Source organism: Malus sylvestris, chromosome 10 (assembly GCF_916048215.2).
Source record: "Malus sylvestris chromosome 10, drMalSylv7.2, whole genome shotgun sequence".
In the NCBI taxonomy this organism is placed as follows: domain Eukaryota; kingdom Viridiplantae; phylum Streptophyta; class Magnoliopsida; order Rosales; family Rosaceae; genus Malus; species Malus sylvestris.
In genome coordinates, this window is record NC_062269.1 from 3,614,371 (window position 1) to 3,641,312 (window position 26,942).

Consider the following 26,942-nt stretch of genomic DNA (forward strand, 5'->3'; position numbering starts at 1 on the left):
TTCATTTACGTCAAAAAATAAAATAATAAAAGAAACATTTTTGTCAGAGAATTCAAACCCCTAAACCCCATAAACCCCGATCATGGAGAACAAGTACCCCTGAACTCGTCCGAAGTAGCTCTCTCCTCCAGTTTGCGCTTCCACTCCCGCCCTCCCATTCCCGCCATCGACGCCGCTCCCCCCCATTCCTTCCGCCATCGCCAATTCCCCCATCGTAAGGTACGTTTCTCTCTCTTCGTTCACTGCTTACGTCGACCTCAGTATTTTCCTTTTCTTTTTAGGTTTTGATCATATTGTTTTCGTTCTATCGCCAAGCCCTAGTGATTTCACGGTTAGGTTTTTCTCATCACGATAGATTCACTAACACTTAGAGTTTATTTATACTTTTATTAAGTATAACATAAGATTTTGTGGTATCCACTAGTGTAAATATTTTAAATTGAATATCGAATTCATTCATTGTATTCATATAGGGTCAAGGAGTGTAGTTGTAAAAAATCCTCAAAATCGAAGTTAAAATAACAGTTAAATCGTGATTTTTTGTTTATAACCGTCGAAAATTATTTTCCCATTACTTGATCTCTGAATGTTTGTTTTTTGTAATTTTTGGCGTATGCGATCTCGAAGTATATACAAATATGTTTGACGGTTGGATCGTTGAAACTTGTTTCGTAGAATGCGTATCACATCAAAACAATATATTCACTAACACTTCAGAGTTTATTCATACTTTCATTAAGTATAACATAAGATTTTGTGGTATCCACTAGTGTAAATATTTTAAATTGAAGATCGAATTCATTCATTGTATTCATATAGGGTCGAAGAGTGTAGCTGTAAAAAATTATCGAAATCAGAGTTAAAATAACCGTTAAATAGTGATTTTTTGTTGATAACCGTTGAAAAGTTTTGTCCCGTTATTTGATCTTTGAATGTTTTTTTTTGCAATTTTTTGCTAATGCAATCTCAAAGCATATACAAACAAGTTTGATGGTTGGATCGTTGAAATTAGTTTCATAGAATTCGTATTCCATCGAGTTCAATGATATATATATATATATATATATATATATTTTTTTTTTTTATTAAGTAGATTTAAATTTATTGATTTTGTACATATAACACTTAAAAAATTGAATGGTATGTATACTTAAGCCGATCCAATGGTCACCAATTTTTAATATTTAATTTAATATATATATATATATATAATTATAATTTTTGGGGGTATAAAATTGTTAAATTAATATATATAATTATTATAGTATTTTTTAGGGTTATAAAATTATAAAATTAATATTTTGCTTAGCGTGTATCATATTACCCACATGTATACCCGAACCAATCCGTTATCTTAATAGGTGCTTATCGAGTTACCCGATAACAACCCGATTCTTTATTGTGTCGACCCGAACACCTGTTAATTTCGTGTCGTGTCGTATTGGGTTATCAGGTCGTGTCAGGAATTGCCAAGCCTAACTTGGAGTCCTGCTTCTGGGTTGCACCGTGAAAGAGAAAGATCAAAGTAGATTGTTTTTAAAATTTATAAGTGAAGGTTTAATGTAGATTTTTTTTTTAATTTATGAGTGAAGGTTTAATGTTAAGGTTGTTTATAGTCATTCATTATTACGGTCTGGAAGTATTCCTCTTTACTTGTAAGTGAGAGGTCTTAGGTTCGAATCTTGTGGATGACGAATTCAATACCAAACTAGGTTGCCATTACATAGTTTAACCTAACTTCCCCCTCCCCTTAGTGTTGAGTAAGAAAATCGAAAGAAGATAAGTTGAAGGAGCATAGTATCTAGGTCCGGGCTGCATTTGGGCAGAGGATTTTAAAGCCTATCTACATCTGGGTCAGGCCAGAATGTCTCTAAAAACCCCGTTTCATTTACGTCAAAAAATAAAATAATAAAAAGAAACATTTTTGTCAGAGAATTCAAACCCCTAAACCCCATAAACCCCGATCATGGAGAACAAGTACCCTTGAACTCGCCCGAAGTAGCTCTCTCCTCCAGTTTGCACTTCCACTCCCGCCCTCCCATTCCCGCCATCGACGCCGCTCCCCCCATTCCTTCCGCCGTCGCCAATTCCCCCATCGTAAGGTACGTTTCTCTCTCTTCGTTCACTGTTTACGTCGGCCTCAGCATTTTCCTTTTCTTTTCAGGTTTTGATCATTTTGTTTTTGTTCTCTCGCCAAGCCCTAATGATTTCACTGTTAGGTTTTTCTCATCACGATAGATTCACTAACACTTAAAGTTTATTTATACTTTCATAAAGTATAACATAAGATTTTGTGGTATTCACTAGTGTAAATATTTTAAATTGAAGATCAAATTCATTCATTGTATTCATATAGGGTCAAGGATTGTAGTTGTAAAAAATCCTCAAAATCGAAGTTAAAATAAAAGTTAAATCATGATTTTTTGTTTATAACCGTCGAAAAGTATTGTCCCATTACTTGATCTCTGAATGTTTGTTTTTTGCAATTTTTGGCGTATGCGATCTCGAAGTATATTCAAATATGTTTGACGGTTGGATCGTTGAAACTTGTTTCGTAGAATGCGTATCACATCAAAACAATAGATTCACTAACACTTCAGAGGTTATTCATACTTTCATTAAGTATAACATAAGATTTTGTGGTATCCACTAGTGTAAATATTTTAAATTGAAGATCAAATTCATTCATTGTATTCATATAGGGTCGAGGAGTGTAGCTATAAAAAATTATCGAAATCAGAGTTAAATGATATATATTTATTAAGTAGATTTAAATTTATTGATTTTGTACATATAACACTTAAAAAATTGAATGGTATGTATACTTAAGCCGATCCAATGGTCACCAATTTTTAATATTTAATTTAATATATATATATATATATATAATTATAGTTTTTAGGGGTATAAAATTGTTAAATTAATATATATAATTATTATAGTATTTTTTAGGGTTATAAAATTATAAAATTAATATTTTGCTTATCGTGTATCGTGTTACCCACGTATATACCCGAACCAACCCGTTATCTTAATAGGTGCTTATCGGGTTACCCGATAACAATCCGATTCTTTATCGTGTCGACCCGAACACCTGTTAATTTTGTGTCGTGTCGTGTCGGGTTATCGGGTCGTGTCAGGAATTGCCAAGCCTAACTTGGAGTCCTGCTTCTGGGTTGCACCGTGAAAGAGAAAGATCATAGTAGATTGTTTTTAAAATTTATAAGTGAAGGTTTAATGTAGATTTTTTTTTTTAATTTATGAGTGAAGGTTTAATGTTAAGGTTGTTTATAGTCATTCATTATTACGGTCTGGAAGTATTCCTCTTTACTTGTAAGTGAGAGGTCTTAGGTTCGAATCTTGTGGATAACGAATTCAATACCAAACTAGGTTGCCATTACATGGCTTAACCTAACTTCCCCCTCCCCTTATTGTAAAATATATTCGTTGTACTAAAGAAAAAAAAAAAAAGCTAAGGTTGTTTATCAAATGTCAAAGATTATTAATTTGATGTCATATAAATATAATAATAGTGGTGGGATGTAACCAGACTTGGAAGTTGGCATTTGGAATTAGGAAAGAATATTTTTAAATTTGTTGCATTGTTGACAAATAAGAGCATGACTGTAAATGTATGAAGCATGATAATTGGAGGAGGGTTGAAAAGAAAAGGTCAGTATAGGCGCCCTAGGCCATTCCTTGTCTCTTCGTCCCTCCGCCATAGTGAAGTACTTTGAAGGGTAGAGCAACAACAAAAATTTCTTAATTAGTCACTTATTTTAATTGATTCTCATGACAATTCTCCCGCTTTCAATACATTATCATGTATTGAATATGGAATTCTATAACATTTGTTGAGTTTGAATGTTTCGACAGACCCCACATAGATGATAGAGTTATGCAGACTTCTAGTAGAATTGCACTTGTACATTTAGGTGAAAGTTTGATCGAGTCATGTAAAATAGACGGGCGTATAAAATAGAGGGAGTTAAACAAAAATTTAAATATCGGTGCCGCAAGCTAAAATTTGTTTCAGGACTTAAAATATAAAGCAGGAATTGACCAAAAGGAAGTTCTGGCTTTATATATAGAGAAGATAAGTAAACACATTCAGGTGGCGTTAAGTATCACAATACAAATATAGACAGTCCAATGGCCCTGCAGCTGGAAGAAGAGGAAAACTTCGGCTGTGCCATGCATCTGGTGTTTTCTTCTGTGCTGTCCATGTCTATGAAATCAGCAATCAAGCTAGGCGTTTTTGACATTGTTGATGTACGAAATCCGAGGTCTTGGAACAACGTAAATCCGACTGTGAATCTGCAAGAAATGTAAATGACACAAAATGTATCGTGGTTCACCCCAAAGTTTGGGTTACGTCCACACTGATTATGTATTTATCTGAGGGAGAGAGAGCTCTGAGAGTGAGAGCTTTGAGAGGGGGTGAGAGGGCCTAGGAATTGGCCTCTGAAATGGCCTCCCCCAATTGTGAGGGTGAGGGGTCCTTTTATAGAATAAGGACTCCTCACTTATTACATATTTGCCCCTTCCTTTATTACATAATTACATTTAAGTCCCCCGAGTATTTATACGAGGTCTAAATACGAGGCCCTAAATATGGTATAAACAGTAGTCTCCTAAGTCTTTAGTCAAGAGAGTCTTTTGGCTTGAGACTTGAAATTCAGTCCATGTGTGGGCCGAAGTAACTAGATATTGTCTTGAACTGATGCTCGATATAAGACGGTGCTCAATCTGAAATAATGCTCAACTAGAAGTAGCACACGCTGCGAGGCTGCTCGGCTTGTGGCTTATGTTGCCTTGGTTGGCTCGGCTTGTGGCGTTTGAAGGCGAGGGAGTCCCTTTTATAGAATAAGGGCTCACTCCTCAATATATGGATGATGGGCTAGAGTTGATGCTCTCTAATGATGGTTTAGGAGTCCATTTTATAAAATAAGGGCTCGCTCCTCAATACATAAATGATGGGTTAGGAGTGATGCTCGAGGCGAGGCGGTTGCTCAGCTGGCGGCGATGCTCTCTAACAAAGGTGAGGGAGTCCTTTTTATAAAATAAGGGCTCGCTCCTCAATACATGAATAATGGGTTAGGAGTGATGCTCGTGGCGAGGTGGTTGCTCAGCTGGCGGTGGTGCTCTCTAACGAAGGTGAGGGAGTCCCTTTTATAAAATAAGGGCTCGCTCCTCAGTACATGAATAATGGGTTAGGAGTGATGCTCGTGGCGAGGCGGTTGCTCAGCTGGCGGCGGTGCTCTCTAACGAAGGTGAGGGAGTCCTTTTTATAAAATAAGGGCTCGCTCCTCAATACATAAGTGATGGACTAAGTCCCCCAAGTATTTTTCATGAGTGCTCTCTAATGAAAGTGAGGGAGTCCCTTTTATAGAATAATGGCTCGCTCGTCAGTACATAAATAATGGGCTAAGTCCCCCAAGTATTTTCATGAGGCCTAGTTGAGGCCCAATATATGGTACATAATGTAGTCCCCCAAGTCTTCGGTCAATAGAGTCTGTTGGCTGGAGACTTCAAATTGAATCCATGTATAGGCCAAAGTGGCGGTTGTTCGGAGGCGGTATTTGTATACCCTGCACTGAAGCTTTGTAGGTGAAGCTTTGCAAGTGAAGCTTTGAAGCTAGAACTCTGTAAATGAAGCTTTCGAAGCTGGAGCTTTTGTAAATGAAGCTTTTGAAGCTAGAGCTCTGTAAATGAAGCTTTTTGAAGCTGATTGACATGAGTGATGCTCATGAATGTTTATGTTGATTGACATGAGTGATGCTCATGGATGTTGTTATGAGTGATGCTCATGAATGTTAACATGAGTGATGTTCATGAATGTTGACATGAATGATGGTCATGAATGTTTATGTATGATTGTCATGAGTGATGCTCATGAATGTTTATGTATGAATGACATGAGTAATGCTCATGTATAATTTGGAGTACTGGGCGTACTTTTGATCACCTGGTTGGTGACATGAAGAAGAGTACGGGTTATACATTTCATCACCTGGTTGGTGGCATGAATGACTAGTTACCAAATGATATTAGAGTATGGGTTGTACATTTCATTATCTGGTTGTACATTTCATCACCTGGTTGGTGGCATGAATGGCTAGTTGCCAAATAATATTTAGAGTACGGGTTGTACATTTCATCACCTGGTTGGTGGTAATAGCGGCAGGTTGCCGAATAATTTTGGAGTACTAGGCGTACTTTTGATCACCTGGTTGGTGGTAATAGCGGTAGGTTGTCGAATAATTGTAGAGTACTGAGCGTACTTTTGATCGCCTGGTTGGAGCTATTTTTGGGCTTATGGGCCTTTGCCCTCTACACAACATTCCAGCCCATTTATTTTGGGCTTTGCCGTTTTTTTTTATTTATTTTTTTATTATTACCCTCTAATGGGGTTTATACAGATGTTTCCGAGAGATAAGAAAAATAAATCACATCATACATCTGCCAAGAAAAGTAAATCACATCATTCTGGTGGGGTGTTTATTCTTTGCTTTTGCTTTCTCTTTTCTTTTCTGCATTTACTTTCTGCTTTGTGAGCACATGACTCCTCCATGACTGCACCACTTTTTCTTTTTCTCTTTTCCTGCATGTTCTCCTATAAAACGTAACAGGACAGCTTTGATCCCACCCACTTGCTTTCTTTTGCTTTTCTCTAAAGTGACAACTGCTTAGACACTGATATTTCTGTGGTAATAGTTGCAGTGGAGATAATATATATAACAGGTGAGTGCATGGTTGGAGTTCGTGGAGGACCCGTTGGTGGTGCCCGTGCCACTGCTAGTGGATGATTGCCTTTGCTTGTTTTTTGATGATGGTGTTTCTTTCTTTTTGAGTTGGTGGTCGACACATTAATTCGTTAGAAAAAAAATTCTTATATTCTTTTATCAACTTTCTCTGTTCACCACGACATTGAACCTCAGCTCCATGATATGGGTCCATCTAAAACGCAACTTGGGATTGATAGTATGAGCTGAAAGCTACATCGTTTAAGCTGTGCGAAGCTTGGCGACGTGAACTGGATCGGAGAATTTGGGAGTTGAGGAGCTCTGAGCAGGAGTTTCTGAGGGCGTGCAGATCAGAGATATGGCGTAGCCCTTTTTTTTCAACTTGCCAAGTTGTAGCTTATATTCTTTTGCTTCTTTTTGAGGATCTTCATAATCAGCGGCATCTGCTGCGTTTTCTGCTGGTTTTCAAACTGAAACTGAGTTGACTGGTCATGTTCGTCCGTACCAAACAACATGGAGACGATCAAGGAATGAAGTTTTAAGGTCGTTGAGCTCCAAAACATTCTTCTTCATCAACACCACCATCCCTCTGATCTTCTTGTCGTCATCTTTTGGGTGATGATCAACGGTGATGTTTTGGGATGGCTTGGCAGTTGATGAAACCACGGTTAACGGCTGAGATTGTGCCACATCAGTCATGCACAAGAAACCAACAGAGAGTAGTTTCATTGAAGCAGTCGTTTGAAGCAACCCTGGTCTGCCATTGACAGACGTGGCACGATTTGGATTGGTGGTTTTTGCTGCTCCTGCAACAACTGAGTTCAAGGGACTGAGATGTTTAAGATGAACACAAAACATCTTTGCTTTTCGTTACGTTTCCCACTACAGCAGCAGCAAACAAACTGCATCATTTTCCCTCCGCGACTTCACCGTCCGCAGTGACCTCGATAAGATCGTCCGGGTCAACGACGAGTTCCGGCTCAGCTCCGCTCTTCTTCAGGAGCAACAGTAGTGGTTGATTGGGCGCGAAGGGAAAAGGACGGCAGTGATTTGTCAGCACGACAACTGAGAAGGTTGGAAGGGGGCCGTTGGGATGGCGTCGAGAGCGGATGAGCTCCACAAAGGAGAGGAAAGGCTTCGGAGAGCAGCAGAGGAAGTGGGTATCGTTGTTGAGTTTAAGAGAAACAGTTCCGGCGAGGTCCAGCGTCGCACAACCCATTATTTCCCACGAATCAGAGAATTTGTCTGACTGTTTTCTCCTTTTTTTTTATTTCGAAAATGCCCTTGTATTATCCTGATCGGAGATTTGAAGTTGGAAGGAAGAAGAAGAGTAAAGGGCGATTAAAGTTGGGGGGTTTTGAGGGTTTTTGCAGATTTTGTGATTTTGCAGATTCTGGGATTTTGCAGATTCACGGCAGAGATGAAAAATTGAGAGAGAACCGACATAGTTTTCCGTGTCGATTCCCACAGACGGCGCCAAATGTTGATGCACAAAATCGGAGGTCTTGGAACAACGTAAATCCGACCGTGAATCTGCAAGAAATGTAAATGACACAAGATGTATCATGGTTCACCCCAAGGTTTGGGCTACGTCCACACTGATTATGTATTTATCCGAGGGAGAGAGAGCTCTGAGAGTGAGAGCTTTGAGAGGGGGTGAGAGGGCCTAGGAATTGGCCTCTGAAATGGCCTCCCCCAATTGTGAGGGTGAGGGGTCCTTTTATAGAATAAGGACTCCTCACTTATTACATATTTGCCCCTTCCTTTATTACATAATTACATTTAAGTCCCCCGAGTACTTATACGAGACCCTAAATATGGTATAAACAGACTTCATAGCGAAAGCCGGTCCTGGTGCCAAGCTGTATTCGTCAGAGACTGCAACCCATATCGACAGCGGCACCAGGAATTCTGAGGCACCGATGATATTGGATCGTATTCTAAGGCTCCTAGCCAGTTACTCTATTCTCAGCTGCTCTATCGTTGCTAATGAAGAAGATGGGTCTGATTCTCAGAGGGTCTACAGCCTTGGTCCTGTGTCGAACTACTTTGTGACTGATGAGGATGGTGTTTCTTTAGGTCCCATGATGGCATTGTCGCAAGACAAGGTCGTCCTAGACTTCTGGTCTGTTTAGTACTACTCTTTTGCCCCTACTAATTAACCATTGTCTTGACCCTTTTCTCTTTTTATTCATCTATATTTTGTTTTAGTAGAATTATTAGAGATAATTAGAGCAATAGTTCTGAATTTTAGTTCAATTGGAACTTTGGTCTTTCAATTAAATATCCCTAAATATTGGTCTCTAAACTTGTTACAATGGAAAACAATAATTTTTTTTATTTACTCCATTCAAACTTCGTCCCTTTTTGGCCTCTTTAAACCTTTTATTCTAAAAGGAAATTACCAAGAATGTTATTCAAAAGAACAATTGCTTCATATTATGACAAGTTCAGAAAGCAATACTAAAAAAAAAATTAGTTCAGGAACCAAAGCTCAAATTGTGTCAAAATTGCTCCAATTTTTTCAAATTATTTTGAAAAAGAAACCAATATAACTTGAAAGTAACTTTTCTATTATGCATGACTCACTATAAACTCATTTGGTAATTTTTCATTTGTTTCATTATGGAATCACTTACAAGTTATTTATTCACAAAAAAAATTAGAAATTGCCACATCAGTCATTGTAGAAAAGAAATTGGTCTCTCTAGCTTTTATTTTCTAATTAGCCTAATTAATAGTAATTATCTTGTTTCAAAAAAAAAAATAGTAATTTATTTTTTTAACTCTAACTTGGGTGATACACATTGACATTGATAGGTCCCAACTGAAGGATGCAGTTGTTGAAGGAGGAATTCCATTTAACAGGGTCCATGGCAAGCAGTCTTATGAGTACCTAGGTTTAGACTCCAGGTTTAATCAAGTTTTCAACACAGCAATGTTCAACCTCACCACTATTGTCACCAAGAAGATTCTTCATCTCTACAAGGGTTTTCAAAAAATTACCCAACTTGTTGATGTCGGTGGTGGTTTGGGAGTCACTATTTGTCTAATCACTTCTAAGCATCCCCATATTAAGGGTATCAATTACGACTTGCCTCATGTCATAAAACATGCCACTTCATATCCTGGTAAAGATCACTTTAGTTAATTTGATTCGTAATAGTTAGTTGGAACGTGATGTTCGCACACTCACTATTTTTCTTTCCCTACACACTTATGTTTTAGCTTCAGATTAAATAAATCATACAGAGAATCAAAAGGCATAAATATATAAAGATATACAAAAGAAGCAAACGACATGCGGGAATTATTTTTCTTCTTATTTTATTTATCATGCACAAGTCATGCAACTTAAAATAGGAATTAATTTATTTTTGCAAGGGTGGAACATGTTGGAGGAGACATGTTTACAAGTGTTCCATCTGGGGATGCCATTTTGTTGAAGGTTAATTTTCATTTTCCCGAGTATTAATTTTGTTTTCCTATTCAGTTTGAGGTCATACGAACAATGGTTACAATGTATCTTTCGATAAATTTGTAGTGGGTACTTCACAATTGGAGTGACCAACACTGCCTAAAGCTGTTGGAAAATTGTTACAATGCTATTCCAGACGATGGAAAAGTGATTATTGTGGAAGCACTTCTTCCAGTGATGCCAGAGACTAGCACCGTCGTGAAGAGCACCTCCCTACTTGATGTGCTTATGCTGAGTCAAAAAAGGGGAGGAAAGGAGCGGAGCCGAGAAGAGTTCATGACTTTGGAAACTGGTGCTGGATTTAGTGGCATTAAATATGAATGTTTTGTCTCCAGCCTTTGGGTGATGGAGATCTTTAAGTAAACAACTATGTATGTGAAGATGATCAGCAAAATAGTGTTATGCTTGATTATTATTTCTTTGAGCTATGTCTAGATGTGTGTATAAATAAAAATAACTCCGGCTCATAGTTCGCATCTCAGAAACACCTATGTACGTGAACATGATCAGCAAAATATTTTTCTTAAAACTACAAGGAGATATATTATGACAAAATGTGTACGTATATATTTATTGGGTTAGCATAAAGTAAAAACCTGCACAAACTCAACATTGTTGAAAATAATAGTGGGTAATGAATGCCCACGTAGAAACTGAAAACATTGGGTAGATGTTCAATGCCCATAAAAATCAATCTTGACTTAGGAGATGAAAGAAGATCATATTGTCAAAGATGTATGCTTGGAGTTGCTCTATAAATAGAGCACTCCGTAATGCTTTCAGAAATACAGAGAGACTCACGGTAGAGAGAGAGAGGAAAGAAGAGGAGAGGAGATAATAGAGAGAGTTATCTTTGTACTTTTATTATTTCAGATTACAATGAAAGCATCACTGCTGCCCCAAGGATGTACTCCAGTCACACTGACTGTAGAGGAACCTCATAAATTTGTGTCTTGTTTATTTATTCCACTGCACCCACCGTCAATTTTACAACACGTTATCAGCACGAAAAGCTCTCATGTTAGTGGAAAGCACAACGCCATAAATCCGGTGAAGCATTATCTACCTTCCACCTCTGCTAGCCAAAAATCTCACAGAATAAAAGGTATGTCCATTTTTTATATCTCCCACCGCGCCAGAAGCGCCCCGCCGAATTCCGGTGAGAATTGAAATTTACAACGACCTGAAGTCGTCACGAGATAAGAAAACTCGTACCTGACAACTGGTTTCCAGAGATCCAGAAGAATCTCATCAGACTTGGAAACCCAGATCGCGTCGTTTTCGACGGATCTCAAGAACTCCTATGAATACTCGGTTGTCTGAGATGGTGATGGCAAGACTGACTCCACACAGGCCTCCCTCTCTTGTACCTCCATCAACCCTGCTGTCATCTATATTCCTGTATGGAAGTTCTTGCTTCGCGATGCCATGTTCTCTAGGCCATGCAAGAAAAATTTAAGAAAACACGGGGATGGGAAATGGTATATCTTATCTGGCCTCTCCCATGGAAAAAGTAACAGTATGTGGGTTTTTTGCAGAGAAAAAGAGGCAAAAGCAATGAGATGGTGCATTAGCACCTTTTGAAAACATAAGACAAAATAATAAAATAAAAGGAAAAATGATGGTGTGTCAGACACCATGTGGAAACTAAGAAAAAAAAAACCAAAAGGGTGAAGACTTTTTGGATGGTGTCGTACCATCTGAAAAGAAAGAAGAAAAATATATATTTATTTATTTATGTGAATTGGTGTTGGTTTAAAACCCTTTCACAAGTTCTGTTTACTTTAAAGCAATTTATTTATCATGGACGGTTTTACCGCCTACTGCTTTACGTTTTGATTTATGTGAATGGTATTAAAGCCCTTATCACAAGCTTTATTTACTTAAATGCAATTTATTTACTATGGCTGGAATTACCGCTTATTGCTTCAATTTATTTATTGTACTTATCTTTTGTTACGATGAGTATAACAAGGACCCAGAGTTCCTTGATTAGATCAGAACCTGCAGTTTCTTGATCCTCATCATATAAAAATGATTGGACCCGAAGTTCCATCATTCAAAAAGGATCAAACATGAAGTCCCTAGATCCTCAAGATCGGACATGAAGTTTCTTGATAAGTACCTTAAGTTTGAAGTGCCACAGTGCCTCAACTTAATCGTAATAAAAGCCATAAAAGTCTCAGTCCATAGACTATTTAATAAGGACTAGAAGTTCCTTATGTCCATACTTAAAATGGTTTAGCAGAAGCATTTATTAAGTGGATGAAATTGATTACCCGCGCTCTGCTCATGAAAACGAAATTGCCAGTTTTTACATGGGGACATGTCATTTTACATGATGCATTATTAAGTTCGGTTGAGACCAGTTTCCAACCATCAATATTTCTCAGTACAACTCGTGTTTGGGCACTAGCCAAACATTATACATTTACGAGTTTTTGGTTGTGTTATTTATGTGCCTATTGCACTGTCACAACGTACTGAAATGGGCATTGATGTTGAACACCATCTATCATTCAATATTTAAAACCCTTGACAGGGGATATATTTACTGCATGGTTTACGGACTGTCATTTTGATAAGACAATCTTCCCGCCGTTAGGGGGAGAAAATATCATTCCAGAAGAATGACGAGAAATGATCGTTCTAGAAGAACGAAGAGAATTTGTCATATTTTGATTCATGAAGCAATCAATGAGAAAATGAAGTAAGAATAATTGAATGATGCAATGATGTGTCAATCAAATGCCAGATGCATTTAATGATGCAACGAAAGTGATGAAATCACATATACTTGTTGCAAATGTGCCTACAAGAATTGATATCCCTGTTTGGACAAAATAATGAGGCAGTAAATGAGTTATCTGTTGCACGCTTGAAGCGTGGCAAACTCTCAGAATAAAAAAGGTTTAGTCCTTTGAAAGAAGAAGAATATTGCATTACTGAACTATTGCATTTCCGAAGCATAACTGTTGCATGCCAGAAGCATGACAGTTGCCGCATGGATACAAATCCCAGAAAAGGACAATCTGTGGACATGGGAATGTTGATGTCTCATGCATGAAGCACGATAAACGTATAGGTTCCAATGACTCAACTCCCGGAAGTGGAGATTAAGATCCAAGCTCTGTAAAGCTCAAGAAGAGGTTATAATCCGCATTCTCTAAATTACGACTATCTTGGAAGAGATAGTGTAATGCCCTTGAAGAGGCAATGGATATCCAAAGAAATAAAAAGCTTTTATGCATGCGCATGCACATGAGAATATGGGATCACAGATTGATGATAACCAATGGTAATTTTCGTTTTTACAAGTAGCTACTAAAATCATCAATGAGCTATGTTGATATTGAGTCTCGTTCTTTTCAACGAAAAACAAAGATGGAGAAAGGCAATTCCATTACAATTTTGTAAGAACATGGGAAAATGAACCTATATATTTGAATGTAATACAAATAGCCAAAAGATGTTGAACCAAGGAGGTTACATTGGGCATTTGTAATACAGTGAACTACACTCACATGATATGACATAAGATTACTAATTGAAACCTGAAATTATACTCTTGTAAATGAGTTCATATGAATGGAGAATTATATACGAAAGGTTGTGAGTTGCCCACATCGTATCTCCATAAGTAAATCCCTCAATTATACATGGGAGCAAATTGATCTGTATAAATTCCAAAGGAAAATGTGTCATGAAGTGTATAAAATCTCTGAAGGATTCATATTGCTTGAAGTAAGCCCCCAAAGGGTAAAGCATAAATTATGTACTCAATACCAATGGATGGTATAATTGCCTTAGTGAGTACTATCATTATGATATTGTTGCAACATACTAAAATCTCTTGCAAGAATCGATGACATGAAATTGAGACTCCTGAATAGTCAAGAAAGATTATAAAGTGTTGAGAGAAATATTGTCTCGAACTGCAGATCGAACAATATGCCAACACGAATCTTATCCATGATGTTTATGATGTTAAAGAATCATATGGATTGAAGATTATGAGTTAAATACTCAAATATGTAGAAACTAAGAATGATCATTTATCTTCGAGAGGGTAAAGATAAATTGATATTTGGTCCAGAAGTACCATATCTTAGTGCAATATATGCTTTATTGTATTTGACACAATACATTGAATGAAATAAAGCTTATCTATTGATATCTCCGAGAAATTACAGACATACACATGAAAACATGAGGGAACATTCACAAAGGTTGCTCATGTGAAGCCTCAGTACTCGGAAGTACTCCAGAAAGGGGAGGCACCAGAGGTTGATTATTTGGAACCTCAGTACTTGGTGAAACTCCAGACGGTTGAGAAAATGGGTGTCTTTGGAATAAAGACCTGAACCCTTGATTGTCACTTTGCGTCCGACCTTCGGATTCCAGTAGCTGATCGAGCTTTCTTTTCATGCTTGTTGAATAATTATTTGCAAGCATGTGTAACGCTCTGTTCTCGTGCTTGAGCCCTCTAATCTCTTGTTTAAGACTTGCCACCTTAATCATCAATGATTCAACTTGGTGAGTTCGAGCAAGTAGGCGTTGACCCATATTGGATACAGAGCCTGCACATTGAATACTAAGAGCCAAAGAGTCTTGAATGGCAGCCTCATCAGATCGGTTTGAAAGGATTCTGTTATCCTTGGGAGTGAGAAGATTCCTAGCTACCACTGTAGCGATTAGGTCATTCTTCATCACAGAGTCCCCAACCGTAAGAGGACCATTTGAAGATAAGAAAGACGGGCGACATATATTATCCTGATGCGGCTCGCCTGTATTAGTCCTAAGACTCAAATCTAAGCAAATGTTAGATGGGCAAGCCATTTTCAGAAGTTGATGAAAGAAAAATGTTGGATATAGTGAAATCTCAGAAATACAGCAGAGACAATTTTCACAAGTGGGAAATCTTCAAAGTGTGAAAATTTGAATACAATAAATACCTCTATAAAAGAAGAGGCAACAGAGCCACTTGTTCAGATATTGAAGAGGCACAACTCTCTGAATTTCAAAAGCCAGATTTTCCTGAATAAAGTTTGTTGGCATTTTTCAGACGCAATCTCAGCTTTTGGATATCACGTACAATTTTGTCAAAGATCTCTGATAAAGTTGAAAACGCGTGAATTTCACTATTCCAACTACAACACTGTTGCCGACAAGCGTGGATGACAAAGTCACATCCACACCACTACCTGCTATTGGAGAAATCCCTATATATGTCGATTTTCATCCTCCATGGCAAGGCACACATCCAAAACTCCTAACTCTCTCTCTCACTGTCGAAGATGCATCTGCAACCAAACCTCTCAACATACTCAGTTTTATTCCTCTCTGAGAATACCTCTTCAAACAAGTCATACCATAGCAAGAGTATCTTATATCATCAGGGACGAGAGGAAGAGTATCTCATATCATGCAATCTCCCTGTCATTTCCTTTGTCCTTGTTCTTACCTGCAAAGACAAGGATAAAGAAAGCAATATGTCGGAACCTCAACTCAAACTCCAGGTAAGGAACCGACTGCCTGGAACCTTTCCTGATTGCTTACCTAGCTCTCGAGTAGTCATCTTCAACTGTTGTTGGAGCTGGGTTTCTAGTCACCAAGAAGTGATGAACCATCCAAATGCAAGGGTTGCATTCCACTCCTGCATCAGATGGCAAATACTGCAGGAGAAGATGCCACGCATGCATGGGGGAAAAGCAGGGAAAATACTACTTAAGCAAGGGGAGCAAGTAAGGAAAGTGAAAATGATACATTGAAGCATGTGGAGACAAGCACAACAAACGTGTGCTGATTCATCCCTGACAAAACTGAAGATCATTTGCCACATGAAGCTCGTCATGGTCCAATTTCATTCAAGATCAAGCCACGAAGGTCCTTGAAGAAATCACAAGTCCGATTCAAGATCAAGTGTTCACTACCCTTGAATCAAATTCCGCTCCAGATAAAAGGAGTAAATTCAGGCATTTGGATCAAGTCTAGCAGAAGGTCCTCCAGCCCAGTTCAAGAACAAGCCTGTGGAAAGTTAACAACAAGTAAAGCACCTCTTTCGGCTACTCTTCTTACTAAGAGACTGAAGTAGAATGATCAACGATCAACATAAATGATTTGAAAACATGGGGAGATACTCATCAGGGGGAGCATCCAAAACAGATCAAGGTTTTAACGAGGTAACTGATGTTGATATGTGGGCATCCAAGGGGGAGTGTTGAAAATAATAGTGGGTAATGAATGCCCACGTAGAAACTGAAAACATTGGGTAGATGTTCAATGCCCATAAAAATCAATCTTGACTTAGGAGATGAAAGAAGATCATATTGTCAAAGACGTATGCTTGGAGTTGCTTTATAAATAGAGCACTCCGTAATGCTTTCAGAAATACAGAGAGACTCACGGTAGAGAGAGAGAGAGGAAAGAAGAGGAGAGGAGATAATAGAGAGAGTTATATTTGTACTCTTATTATTTCAGATTATAATGAAAGCATCACTGCTGCCCCGAGGATGTACTCCAGTCACACTGACTGTAGAGGAACCTTGTAAATTTGTGTCTTGTTTATTTATTCCACTGCACCCACCGTCAATTTTACAACAAACATGACTTCAATGAGATTATTTAATGGGTTGGGTCCGGTTGATGGTTTTCTCACCCATGTGGACCCAAACCAAACTCCATTTCTTGCATGAATTGCTTACGCACATGTTACCCATCCATTTCTATTATATAAGCTAGTTACAAAGTTTCAATGGGCTATACTTTGAAGTTTGTTGTTTGGTTTTCATTTGAACAAGAAATGATAGTGTTGCTTTTACGTTTTTTTCTTTGCTAAAACTTTTGGTATTATTGTAATTTAGTTTCAAATTTGCATGGTTGAACATTTAGAAATTCATCTGACGCTATTTGGTTTATCTTTTGTATGGTTGCTGATGTGTAAAATTGAATTTTAAATAGTTATTTTGGTTCAAAATTTGAGATTAGTTTATCTTATAAAATAATGTGTTACAAGACTGAACTTGATAAAGTTGCACAAAATTGAACCTCACTCGAGTAAGGCCAAACCCAATTTAAACTTGAACCTGAATAAACCTGCATGAACCTTAATTCAAACTCGAATTAGGAATTTTGTTAGGAATGGGTTAACCATCTAGCTCGTTCAACCAATTGCACTCTTACTCTAAACCATATCACCCACCATATACCACTAATTGTTAACCTTACCAGTTTTTTGCGTTAACAGGTCGAAAAGTTTATTTTCGCCTTTCAGTACTTACCTATCTCTAAAATGATAGTTTTTTTAAATCCCACTAATGTGAAATGAGGAATTTCGATAAGAGTGCAAACAACATATCTAAGCGTTTTGAGAAGTGGACAAAGATTCTCTTTTCTTCTGTTTTTCCCCTCTTTTTTCCTCTCATCCTTTTTGAACGCTCAAGATTTCATTTTTGTAGATAGGGAGAAGAAAAAAATGTAGAGGAAAAGAGATGAAAAAAAACTGCGAGAGGTGGACAGGGAGGGAGGGAAACGAAAACAAAAGGGTAGAGAACCCCATCCTTGGAAAGCTGCCAACTTTGTGTTTGTCCCTACTATCAAGTCTATTAATTTTTTTTGGGATGTGATATCCACACAACTTTTTTTACTTCTCTCACACCCTTTTAATTTTTGGCCATTGGATAGGATGAATTGAAGAAGATCAAAGGATAGAAATTAACAAGGGGTGTGGGAGAAGTAAAAAGGGGTGTGTGGATAGCACACCCTTTTTTTTTTATCAAATTGGAAATTATTTTCTCCCTTTCTCGTAGTGCGTCGCGCTAATAACACGAAGATCGTAGGTTCGAGACCTGCATGGGCCATTTTTTTAGCCAACCCCACTTAGAGGGAAAAGGTTTTTTTGTTGTTGTTATTGTCTCGTAGCGCAAATAATAAAAATAAAATGTGATGCATTAAGATGTGGTGTGAAGAAATTGGCACGCTCTATAAGGTTAAGAAACAAATTGAGAGTTGAATAAACAAATTGAGAGTTGAATAGTCACTTGATACTATAGCTTAGTATTACTTTTTCACTTGTTAGGGGAAGGTCATTAGTTCGAATCTCGTGAACCCACCTGATAGCGTAAATGTATGATTGTATTAAAAAATAAAAAATTGAGAGTTGAGTAAGACAATCGAAAGAAGATAAGTTGAAGGAGCATAGCATCTAGGTCTGGGCTGCATTTGGGCAGAGGATTTTAAAGCCCATCTACATCTGGGTCAGGCCAGAATGTCTCTAAAAACCCCGTTTCATTTACGTCAAAAAATAAAATAATAAAAAGAAACATTTTTGTCAGAGAATTCAAACCCCTAAACCCCATAAACCCCGATCATGGAGAACAAGTACCCTTGAACTCGCCCGAAGTAGCTCTCTCCTCCAGTTTGCACTTCCACTCCCGCCCTCCCATTCCTGCCATCGACGCCGCTCCCCCCATTCCTTCCGCCGTCGCCAATTCCCCCATCGTAAGGTACGTTTCTCTCTCTTCGTTCACTGTTTACGTCGGCCTCAGCATTTTCCTTTTCTTTTTAGGTTTTGATCATTTTGTTTTTGTTCTCTCGCCAAGCCCTAATGATTTCACTGTTAGGTTTTTCTCATCACGATAGATTCACTAACACTTAGAATTTATTTATACTTTCATTAAGTATAACATAAGATTTTGTGGTATCCACTAGTGTAAATATTTTAAATTGAAGATCGAATTCATTCATTGTATTCATATAGGGTCAAGGAGTGTAGTTGTAAAAAATCCTCAAAATCGAAGTTAAAATAAAAGTTAAATCGTGATTTTTTGTTTATAACCGTCGAAAAGTATTGTCCCATTACTTGATCTCTGAATGTTTGTTTTTTGCAATTTTTGGCGTATGCGATCTCGAAGTATATTCAAATATGTTTGACGGTTGGATCGTTGAAACTTGTTTCGTAGAATGCGTATCACATCAAAACAATAGATTCACTAACACTTCAGAGGTTATTCATACTTTCATTAAGTATAACATAAGATTTTGTGGTATCCACTAGTGTAAATATTTTAAATTGAAGATCGAATTCATTCATTGTATTCATATAGGGTCGAGGAGTGTAGCTATAAAAAATTATCGAAATCAGAGTTAAAATAACCGTTAAATCGTGATTTTTCGTTGATAACCATTGAAAAGTTTTGTCCCATAATTTGATCTCTGAATGTTTGTTTTTTGCGATTTTTTGCTGATCCAATCTTGAAGCATATACAAACAAGTTTGACGGTTGGATCGTTGAAATTAGTTTCATAGAATTCGTATCCCATTGAGTTCAATGATATATATTTATTAAGTAGATTTAAATTTATTGATTTTGTACATATAACACTTAAAAAATTGAATGGTATGTATACTTAAGCCGATCCAATGGTCACCAATTTTTAATATTTAATTTAATATATATATATAATTATAGTTTTTAGGGGTATAAAATTGTTAAATTAATATATATATAATTATTATAGTATTTTTTAGGGTTATAAAATTATAAAATTAATATTTTGCTTATCGTGTATCGTGTTACCCACGTGTATACCCGAACCAATCCGTTATCTTAACAGGTGCTTATCGGGTTACCCGATAACAACCCGATTCTTTATCGTGTTGACCCGAACACCTGTTAATTTTGTGTCGTGTCGTGTCGGGTTATCGGGTCGTGTCAGGAATTGCTAAGCCTAACTTGGAGTCCTGCTTCTGGGTTGCACCGTGAAAGAGAAAGATCAAAGTAGATTGTTTTTAAAATTTAAAAGTGAAGGTTTAATGTAGATGTATGAAGCATGACTGTAAATGTATGAAGCATGATAATTGGAGGAGGGTTGAAAAGAAAAGGTCAGTATAGGCGCCCTAGGCCATTCCTTGTCTCTTCGTCCCTCCGCCATAGTGAAGTACTTTGAAGGGTAGAGCAACAACAAAAATTTCTTAATTAGTCACTTATTTTAATTGATTCTCATGACAATTCTCCCGCTTTCAATACATTATCATGTATTGAATATGGAATTCTATAACATTTGTTGAGTTTGAATGTTTCGACAGACCCCGCATAGATGATAGAGTTATGCAGACTTCTAGTAGAATTGCACTTGTACATTTAGGTGAAAGTTCGATCGAGTCATGTAAAATAGACGGGCGTATAAAATAGAGGGAGTTAAACAAAAATTTAAATATCGGTGCCGCAAGCTAAAATTTGTTTCAGGACTTAAAATATAAAGCAGGAATTGACCAAAAGGAAGTTCTGGCTTTATATATAGAGAAGATAAGTAAACACATTCAGGTGGCCTTAAGTATCACAATACAAATATAGACAGTCCAATGGCCCTGCAGCTGGAAGAAGAGGAAACCTTCGGCTGTGCCATGCAGCTGGTGTTTTCTTCTGTGTTGTCCATGTCTATGAAATCAGCAATCGAGCTAGGCGTTTTCGACATCATAGCGAAAGCCGGTCCTGGTGCCAAGCTGTCTTCGTCAGAGATTGCAGCCCATATCGGCAGCGGCACCAGGAATTCTGAGGCACCGATGATGTTGGATCGTATTCTAAGGCTCCTAGCCAGTTACTCTATTCTCAGCTGCTCTGTCGTTGCTAATGAAGAAGATGGGTCTGATTCTCAGAGGGTCTACAGCATTGGTCCTGTGTCCAACTACTTTGTGACTGATGAGGATGGTATTTCTTTAGGTCCCATGATGGCATTGTCGCAAGACAAGGTCGTCCTAGACTCCTGGTCTGTTTAGTACTACTCTCTTGCCCCTACTAATTAACCATTGTCTTGACCCTTTTCTCTTTTTATTCATCTATATTTTGTTTTAGTAGAATTATTAGAGATAATTAGAGCAATAGTTCTGAATTTTAGTTCAATTGGAACTTTGGTCTTTAAATTAAATATCCCTAAATATTAGTCTCTAAACTTGTTACAATGGAAAACAATAATTTTTTTTTATAACTCCATTCAAACTTCGTCCCTTTTTGGCCTCTTTGAACCTTTTATTCTAAAACGAAATTACCAAGAATGTTATTCAAAAGAACTATTGCTTCATATTATGACAAGTTCAGAAAGCAATAACAACAACAACAACAACAAAGCCTTTTCCCACTAAGTTCAGAAAGCAATACTCAAAAAAAAATTAGTTCAGGAACCAAAGCTCAAATTGTGCCAAAATTGCTCCAATTTTTTCAAATTACTATGAAAAAGAAACCAATATAACTTGAAAATAACTTTTCTATTATGCAAGACTCACTATAAACTCATTTGGCAATTTTTCATTTGTTTCATTATGGAATCACTTACAAGTTATTTATTCACAGAAAATTAGAAATTGCCACATCAGTCATTGTAGAAAAGAAATTGTCTCTCTAGCTTTTATTTTCTAATTAGCCTAATTAATAGTAATTATCTTGTTTCAAAAAAAAAAAAATATAGTAATTTATCTTTTTAACTCTAACTTGGGTGATACACATTGACATTGATAGGTCCCAACTGAAGGATGCAGTTGTTGAAGGAGGAATTCCATTTCACAGGGTCCATGGCAAGCAGTCTTATGAGTACCTAGGTTTAGACTCCAGGTTTAGTCAAGTTTTCAACACAGCAATGTTTAACCTCACCACTATTGTCACGAAGAAGATTCTTCATGTCTACGAGGGTTTTGAGAAAATTACCCAACTTGTTGATGTTGGTGGTGGTTTGGGAGTCACTATTAGTCTAATCACTTCTAAGCATCCCCATATTAAGGGTATCAATTATGACTTGCCTCATGTCATAAAAGATGCCACTTCATATCCTGGTAAAGATCACTTTAGTTAATTTGATTTGTAATAGTTAGTTGGAACGTGATGTTCGCACACTCACTATTTTCCTTTCCCTACACACTTATGTTTTAGCTTCAGGTTAAATAAATCATGCAGAGAATAAAAAGACATAAATATACAAAGATAAACAAAAGAAGCAAACGACATGCGGGAATTAATTTTCTTCTTATTTTATTTATCATGCACAAGCCATGCAACTTAAAATAGGAATTAATTTATTTTTGCAGGTGTGGAACATGTTGGAGGAGACATGTTTACAAGTGTTCCATCTGGGGATGCCATTTTGTTGAAGGTTAATTTTCATTTTCCCGAGCATTAATTTTGTTTTCCTATTCAGTTTGAGGTCATACGAACAATGGTTACAATGTATCTTTCGATAAATTTGTAGTGGGTACTTCACAATTGGAGTGACCAACACTGCCTAAAGCTGTTGGAAAATTGTTACAATGCTATTCCAGACGATGGAAAAGTGATTATTGTGGAAGCACTTCTTCCAGTGATGCCAGAGACTAGCACCGCCGTGAAGAGCACCTCTCTACTTGATGTGCTTATGCTGAGTCAAAAAAGGGGAGGAAAGGAGCGGAGCCGAGAAGAGTTCATGACTTTGGCAACTGGTGCTGGATTTAGTGGCATTAAATATGAATGTTTTGTCGCCAGCCTTTGCGTGATGGAGATCTTTAAGTAAACAACTATGTATGTGAAGATGATCAGCAAAATAGTGTTATGCTTGATTATTATTTATTTGAGCTATGTCTAGATGTTTGTATAAATAAAAATAACTCCGGCTCATAATTCGCATCTCAGAAACTCCTATGTACGTGAACATGATCAGCAAAATATTTTTCTTAAAACTACAAGGAGATATATTATGGCAAAATGTGTACGTATATATTTGACTAGAGATGAGGCCTTTTGGCGGTAAGAATTGGGTGTTTATGCTCACCAACTTTCCACCTCTGTCGCCGTTTAATGATTTGATTACTCGGCTCATGGTCTTTGAATCCAAGCACGCTATGAATCAGGCTGTTGCTTCAACTCCTACTACTTTCTGGCCGTAATTCTGTTGTTGGTTTGTCTAATAGTGCTTCTGGTTCGGGCTCCTCGCAGTAATGGTGGTGGACGCTCTAATCAGTCTGGTGGTGCTGAGCGATGTGGTTAGCGTGGTGATGTGCAACAACGCCCTGGTATCCTTGGACCAACCCTTGTCAACCGTATAGCTCAGTGTTGGGCCTGCAACCAATTTGGCCACATTGTTGCGTTGTGTCCTCAAGCTACTCGTTCAGGTGATGATATTTCTCATGCTTTTGCTGGTATGCATATTGCTTCTTCTGATCCATCATGGTATTCGGATACCGGTGCTACTCATCATTGGGTATGGTTCTAATGACAAGGTTGTTAGTAATGGTGTGACCCTCCCTATTGCGGACACTGGTGATATTTCGTTTGAGTCTGGGTCATTCATTTTTCACTTATCGCAAGTTTTATATGTTCCAACACCATATACTTTAAGACGACATCGCAACCTCTAAAACATTGATTTCATATTTCATTCGACAAAAATAACTTTTTTTTTTTTTTTTCATCATCTGTGTTAAGAGCTTGGAGAAAACCAATCTTAGAATACATGTAGATAAATAGTTGGGTGTATTTACAAACTAATTTGTTTTTTTTTAATTCATATACAGCTTAAATAGTAATTGCATATTAGAATAAACACCTCATTTAATAATAAAATGTCTTGTGGGTGTACTTAATATTACGTGAGGTGCTAATATAAACTTTATTAACCAAAAATTAAAAACACACATTACTATTGATGAGTATTTGGAAGCTTGGATTATGTTTTCATTTTTTATTTTTTATTTTTTTGGTTTGAAAAGATAAATGCATTAATTTGATAGTAGGTTACAAGCCAACTCAAAGGAATGCAAAATAACTCAAATACATTGGGGGAAACAATACATAAAAGCCCAGCCCAAATCAATAAACTAAAACGGGAACCCAAATCCTAATTTTCGACCATAGAAAACAACGTCCGCCACCACCGCCATGAAAGTCTTGCCAGCGGTTACCAAAGTAGCAACACTAGAGAAAATGATCGAGTGGTGAAAACGAACAAAACATCGCAGCACAAAAGTACAAAACCCACACCAAGAAGCACACCACATCCATATTTCTATACTAAAGATGCAAAACCAAAAGATAATCACCAGATCCAAATTCCATTCACGAATCCTAGAAAATATGTACAAACATAGTAACACATGGATAGAAGGTGAGGCTAAGGGGGTATGTAAAATACCCTTACTTTAACCGAAGTCCCAGTACACTTGGCCTCGATGGAAATCCGGCAAGCTGTATTGGGGGGGACAGTGAGGAAGGGAAATAAGGTTGGCAACCATATTCGGTCGAAAGTCTACAGATCAGAGCAAAGGATGAGGTGGGGATGATTTATGGGGAAGGGAGGCAGAGAGGAAAATTGAGGAGAGACGGAGTTTTGGGTTTGGAAAAGAACAACCAAAGGAGAGGGAGGGGGTGTAGAGGAGGGACATGAAGTCCAAAAGTGATAGTTGCGTTCCTTTGGTGCTTAACATGGAACAACAATGGCCGCGGGCCGAAAAGAGCATATTTCATACAAAAATACTAATAAATTTGAAGGAACCCAAAAACAAAAATTGCATGACAACTTAACTATTTAGCTTTACTCCTTAGGTCAGTTCATAAAACCCTAAATGGTTGAAAGCCATTTGCTTTCCACTTGTAATCTCAGCCCAAAACAAAACTTCATTCAGTCAAGAACATTCCTTTACTTGTATTCCTGGTGTTCTACTTCAGTTTTATATTTTGATGGAAACCCAGAAACCCATTTCACATATATTACTACTTGTTTGTACCATACTTGACCAATCCCGAAACTACTGAACACCGGTCAACGTTATACCGTCAAGGACCCAGAAGAGTTTCCCTCTAACCAGGAGGCCAATCACAGCGCGACACATGTCGACATCAGAAACCAATCATAGCACGACACATGTCAATATCAGAAGCCAATCACAACACAACACGTGTCAATGTCAGAATGAAACTAGAAAATCTCTTCTATAAATAGAAATCATTCTCTCACAATATTTCCTAATGTCATTTGTACTAAATCATTCACTTGTACTGACTAAAGGAGAGCTTGAACTTATGTACTTGTGTAAACCCTTCACAATCAATGAGAACTCATATACTCCGTGGACATAGCCAATCTGGGTGAACCACGTACATCTTGTGTTTGCTTCCCTGTCTCCATCCATTTACATACTTATCCACACTAGTGACTGAAGTAATTTAGCGAAGGTCACAAAATTAACACTTTCTGTTGTACCAAAGTCCTCACTGATTTTGTGCATCAACATTTGGCGTCGTCTGTGGGAACGACACTTATTCCCACTCTCTTCAGCTTTGTCAAGCTGGTTTCCACCATTCGTACACTTTCTTTTGACCAGGCATCCCTCTCCAACATGGGGAGCGAAGGAAGCCACAACACATAGAATGACACCCCTCTTGCACCTAGTGCGAAGCAACGAAAGAAGGAATGAAAGAGGGTTGCTCTTCAAGCTAAAGTCGATGAGCTATAAGCTCAAATAACAAGATAGCAATGAAGAATGAGGTCCTCCAAGAGCAGTATGAGAAGCTCTTTGAGACGCTCCATGAAACTATGCGTACTCAAACACGCGAGCTTGTTGCCCCTGCGGACATCAACCATCATCTGGGTGCCCCCCAACACGGAGGGTCACCTGCCTTCGACATGGGTATCCCTGATGAGGAGCGAGCTAATCATCAAAACATTGATCAACATGAGACTTCTCTCAACCCAGCTGCTTCGACCCGAAGCAGGAGAAGTGGAAGAAGACACCTCATTGCAGAAGGGTTGGAAAGATAAAAAACCGTTTATCGTGACTGTCGAGACTTTCTAAAGCAACGTCGAGAGAATCCCCTCCACATATGCTAGAAGATCAATGACTCAAGGGTTTATGAAAGACTCGGTCCCTTCCCATGACCTAGGCCAGCTGCCAATCTAGGGAAGGAACGACATGTCCTAGAGGAACATGAAGGTACAGGGGACTCTGGGGTATTCCGACAGACTCGCCCTAGAAGTCAATACGGCGAGTCCAAGGAAAAATCACACGCCCTTGCTCAAAATTTCCTACTTCTAAGAGGCGATAGAGACTGACAAAAGAAAATCTCAGTGGTACATGACTCCACTCAATACCTCATTGTCCTACAGCTCATTGAGGAAGTAAACAAGTTGAAGGCCGAACGTTAGGCCGAGATACCTGACTGGAACCAACCCAGGCCTGGCCCTCTCACAAGGAGGATCCTCGACACCCCCTTCAAGCGAAGACAAAACAAAAGCTTGGTTTACAACTCTATACTAGAATGGAGGACCCAATTGAACACCTTAACCTCTTTGAGTCCACCATGGCATATCGAATGCACACCGACGAAGAGCGATGTCTTCTTTTCCCCTCCACCCTCTCTGACGGAGCTTTAAATTGGTATTGCCGTCTTCCACCTGAGACAGTAGAATCATTTGAGGAACTAAGGAAACTGTTTGTCTCTCAACACATCTTCCAGACCGATCGCTTGCATTTTGCAGATAACTTGTACACTATTCGCCAGAAGCCGGACGAGTCACTACGAGAGTACGCTGGTCGTTTCAGCCATGAGTATTCTCGTTACGCTGAGGCAGATGACAAGACCGCCCTCAAGGCCTTCACAGTAGGCCTACGTGATTGTTTCTTTAAGTACATGATCAATGCCAACTCTTGGAAGACTTACTCTGAGGTGATGGCACAGGCTTACAACCATGCCTCCGCCGAGG

At 38.1% G+C, this 26,942-nt stretch overlaps 4 protein-coding genes across 15 annotated transcripts in view; all 4 read left to right on the top strand.

Moving 5' to 3' along the window:
* The first annotated feature begins 202 nt into the window (after positions 1 to 202).
* The window catches only part of LOC126587404 (NAC domain-containing protein 82-like), an 80,577-nt gene continuing 53,837 nt past the window's right edge, over positions 203 to 26,942 (top strand). For 4 of the 12 annotated variants that reach the window (XM_050252464.1, XM_050252465.1, XM_050252448.1 and 1 more), the window contains exon 1: positions 1,939 to 2,102. The gene's annotated coding sequence lies outside the window, so the exon portion shown is untranslated. Of the gene's footprint in view, positions 220 to 1,938; positions 2,103 to 18,672; positions 18,729 to 26,942 lie in introns of those variants that run through there. The other 8 variants (XM_050252453.1, XM_050252455.1, XM_050252454.1 and 5 more) reach the window with 6 other exon arrangements.
* The window catches only part of LOC126587408 (caffeic acid 3-O-methyltransferase-like), a 48,886-nt gene continuing 30,698 nt past the window's right edge, over positions 8,755 to 26,942 (top strand). The window contains exons 1-2 of the mRNA XM_050252469.1: positions 8,755 to 8,871; positions 9,567 to 9,877. Of these exons, the coding sequence (XP_050108426.1) occupies positions 8,831 to 8,871; positions 9,567 to 9,877 (352 nt within the window). The 5' untranslated portion in view covers positions 8,755 to 8,830. The remainder of the gene's footprint in view (positions 8,872 to 9,566; positions 9,878 to 26,942) is intronic.
* Positions 8,835 to 10,765, top strand: LOC126587411 (anthranilate N-methyltransferase-like). Its single transcript, XM_050252473.1, has 3 exons — positions 8,835 to 8,854; positions 10,131 to 10,194; positions 10,291 to 10,765. The coding sequence occupies exons 2-3, from the start codon at positions 10,153 to 10,155 to the stop codon at positions 10,585 to 10,587; spliced, it is 339 nt and encodes a 112-aa protein (XP_050108430.1). The 5' UTR covers positions 8,835 to 8,854; positions 10,131 to 10,152; the 3' UTR covers positions 10,588 to 10,765.
* Positions 20,564 to 22,896, top strand: LOC126587406 (anthranilate N-methyltransferase-like). The gene is made up of 4 exons (XM_050252466.1): positions 20,564 to 20,990; positions 21,737 to 22,047; positions 22,300 to 22,364; positions 22,461 to 22,896. The coding sequence occupies exons 1-4, from the start codon at positions 20,587 to 20,589 to the stop codon at positions 22,755 to 22,757; spliced, it is 1,077 nt and encodes a 358-aa protein (XP_050108423.1). The 5' UTR covers positions 20,564 to 20,586; the 3' UTR covers positions 22,758 to 22,896.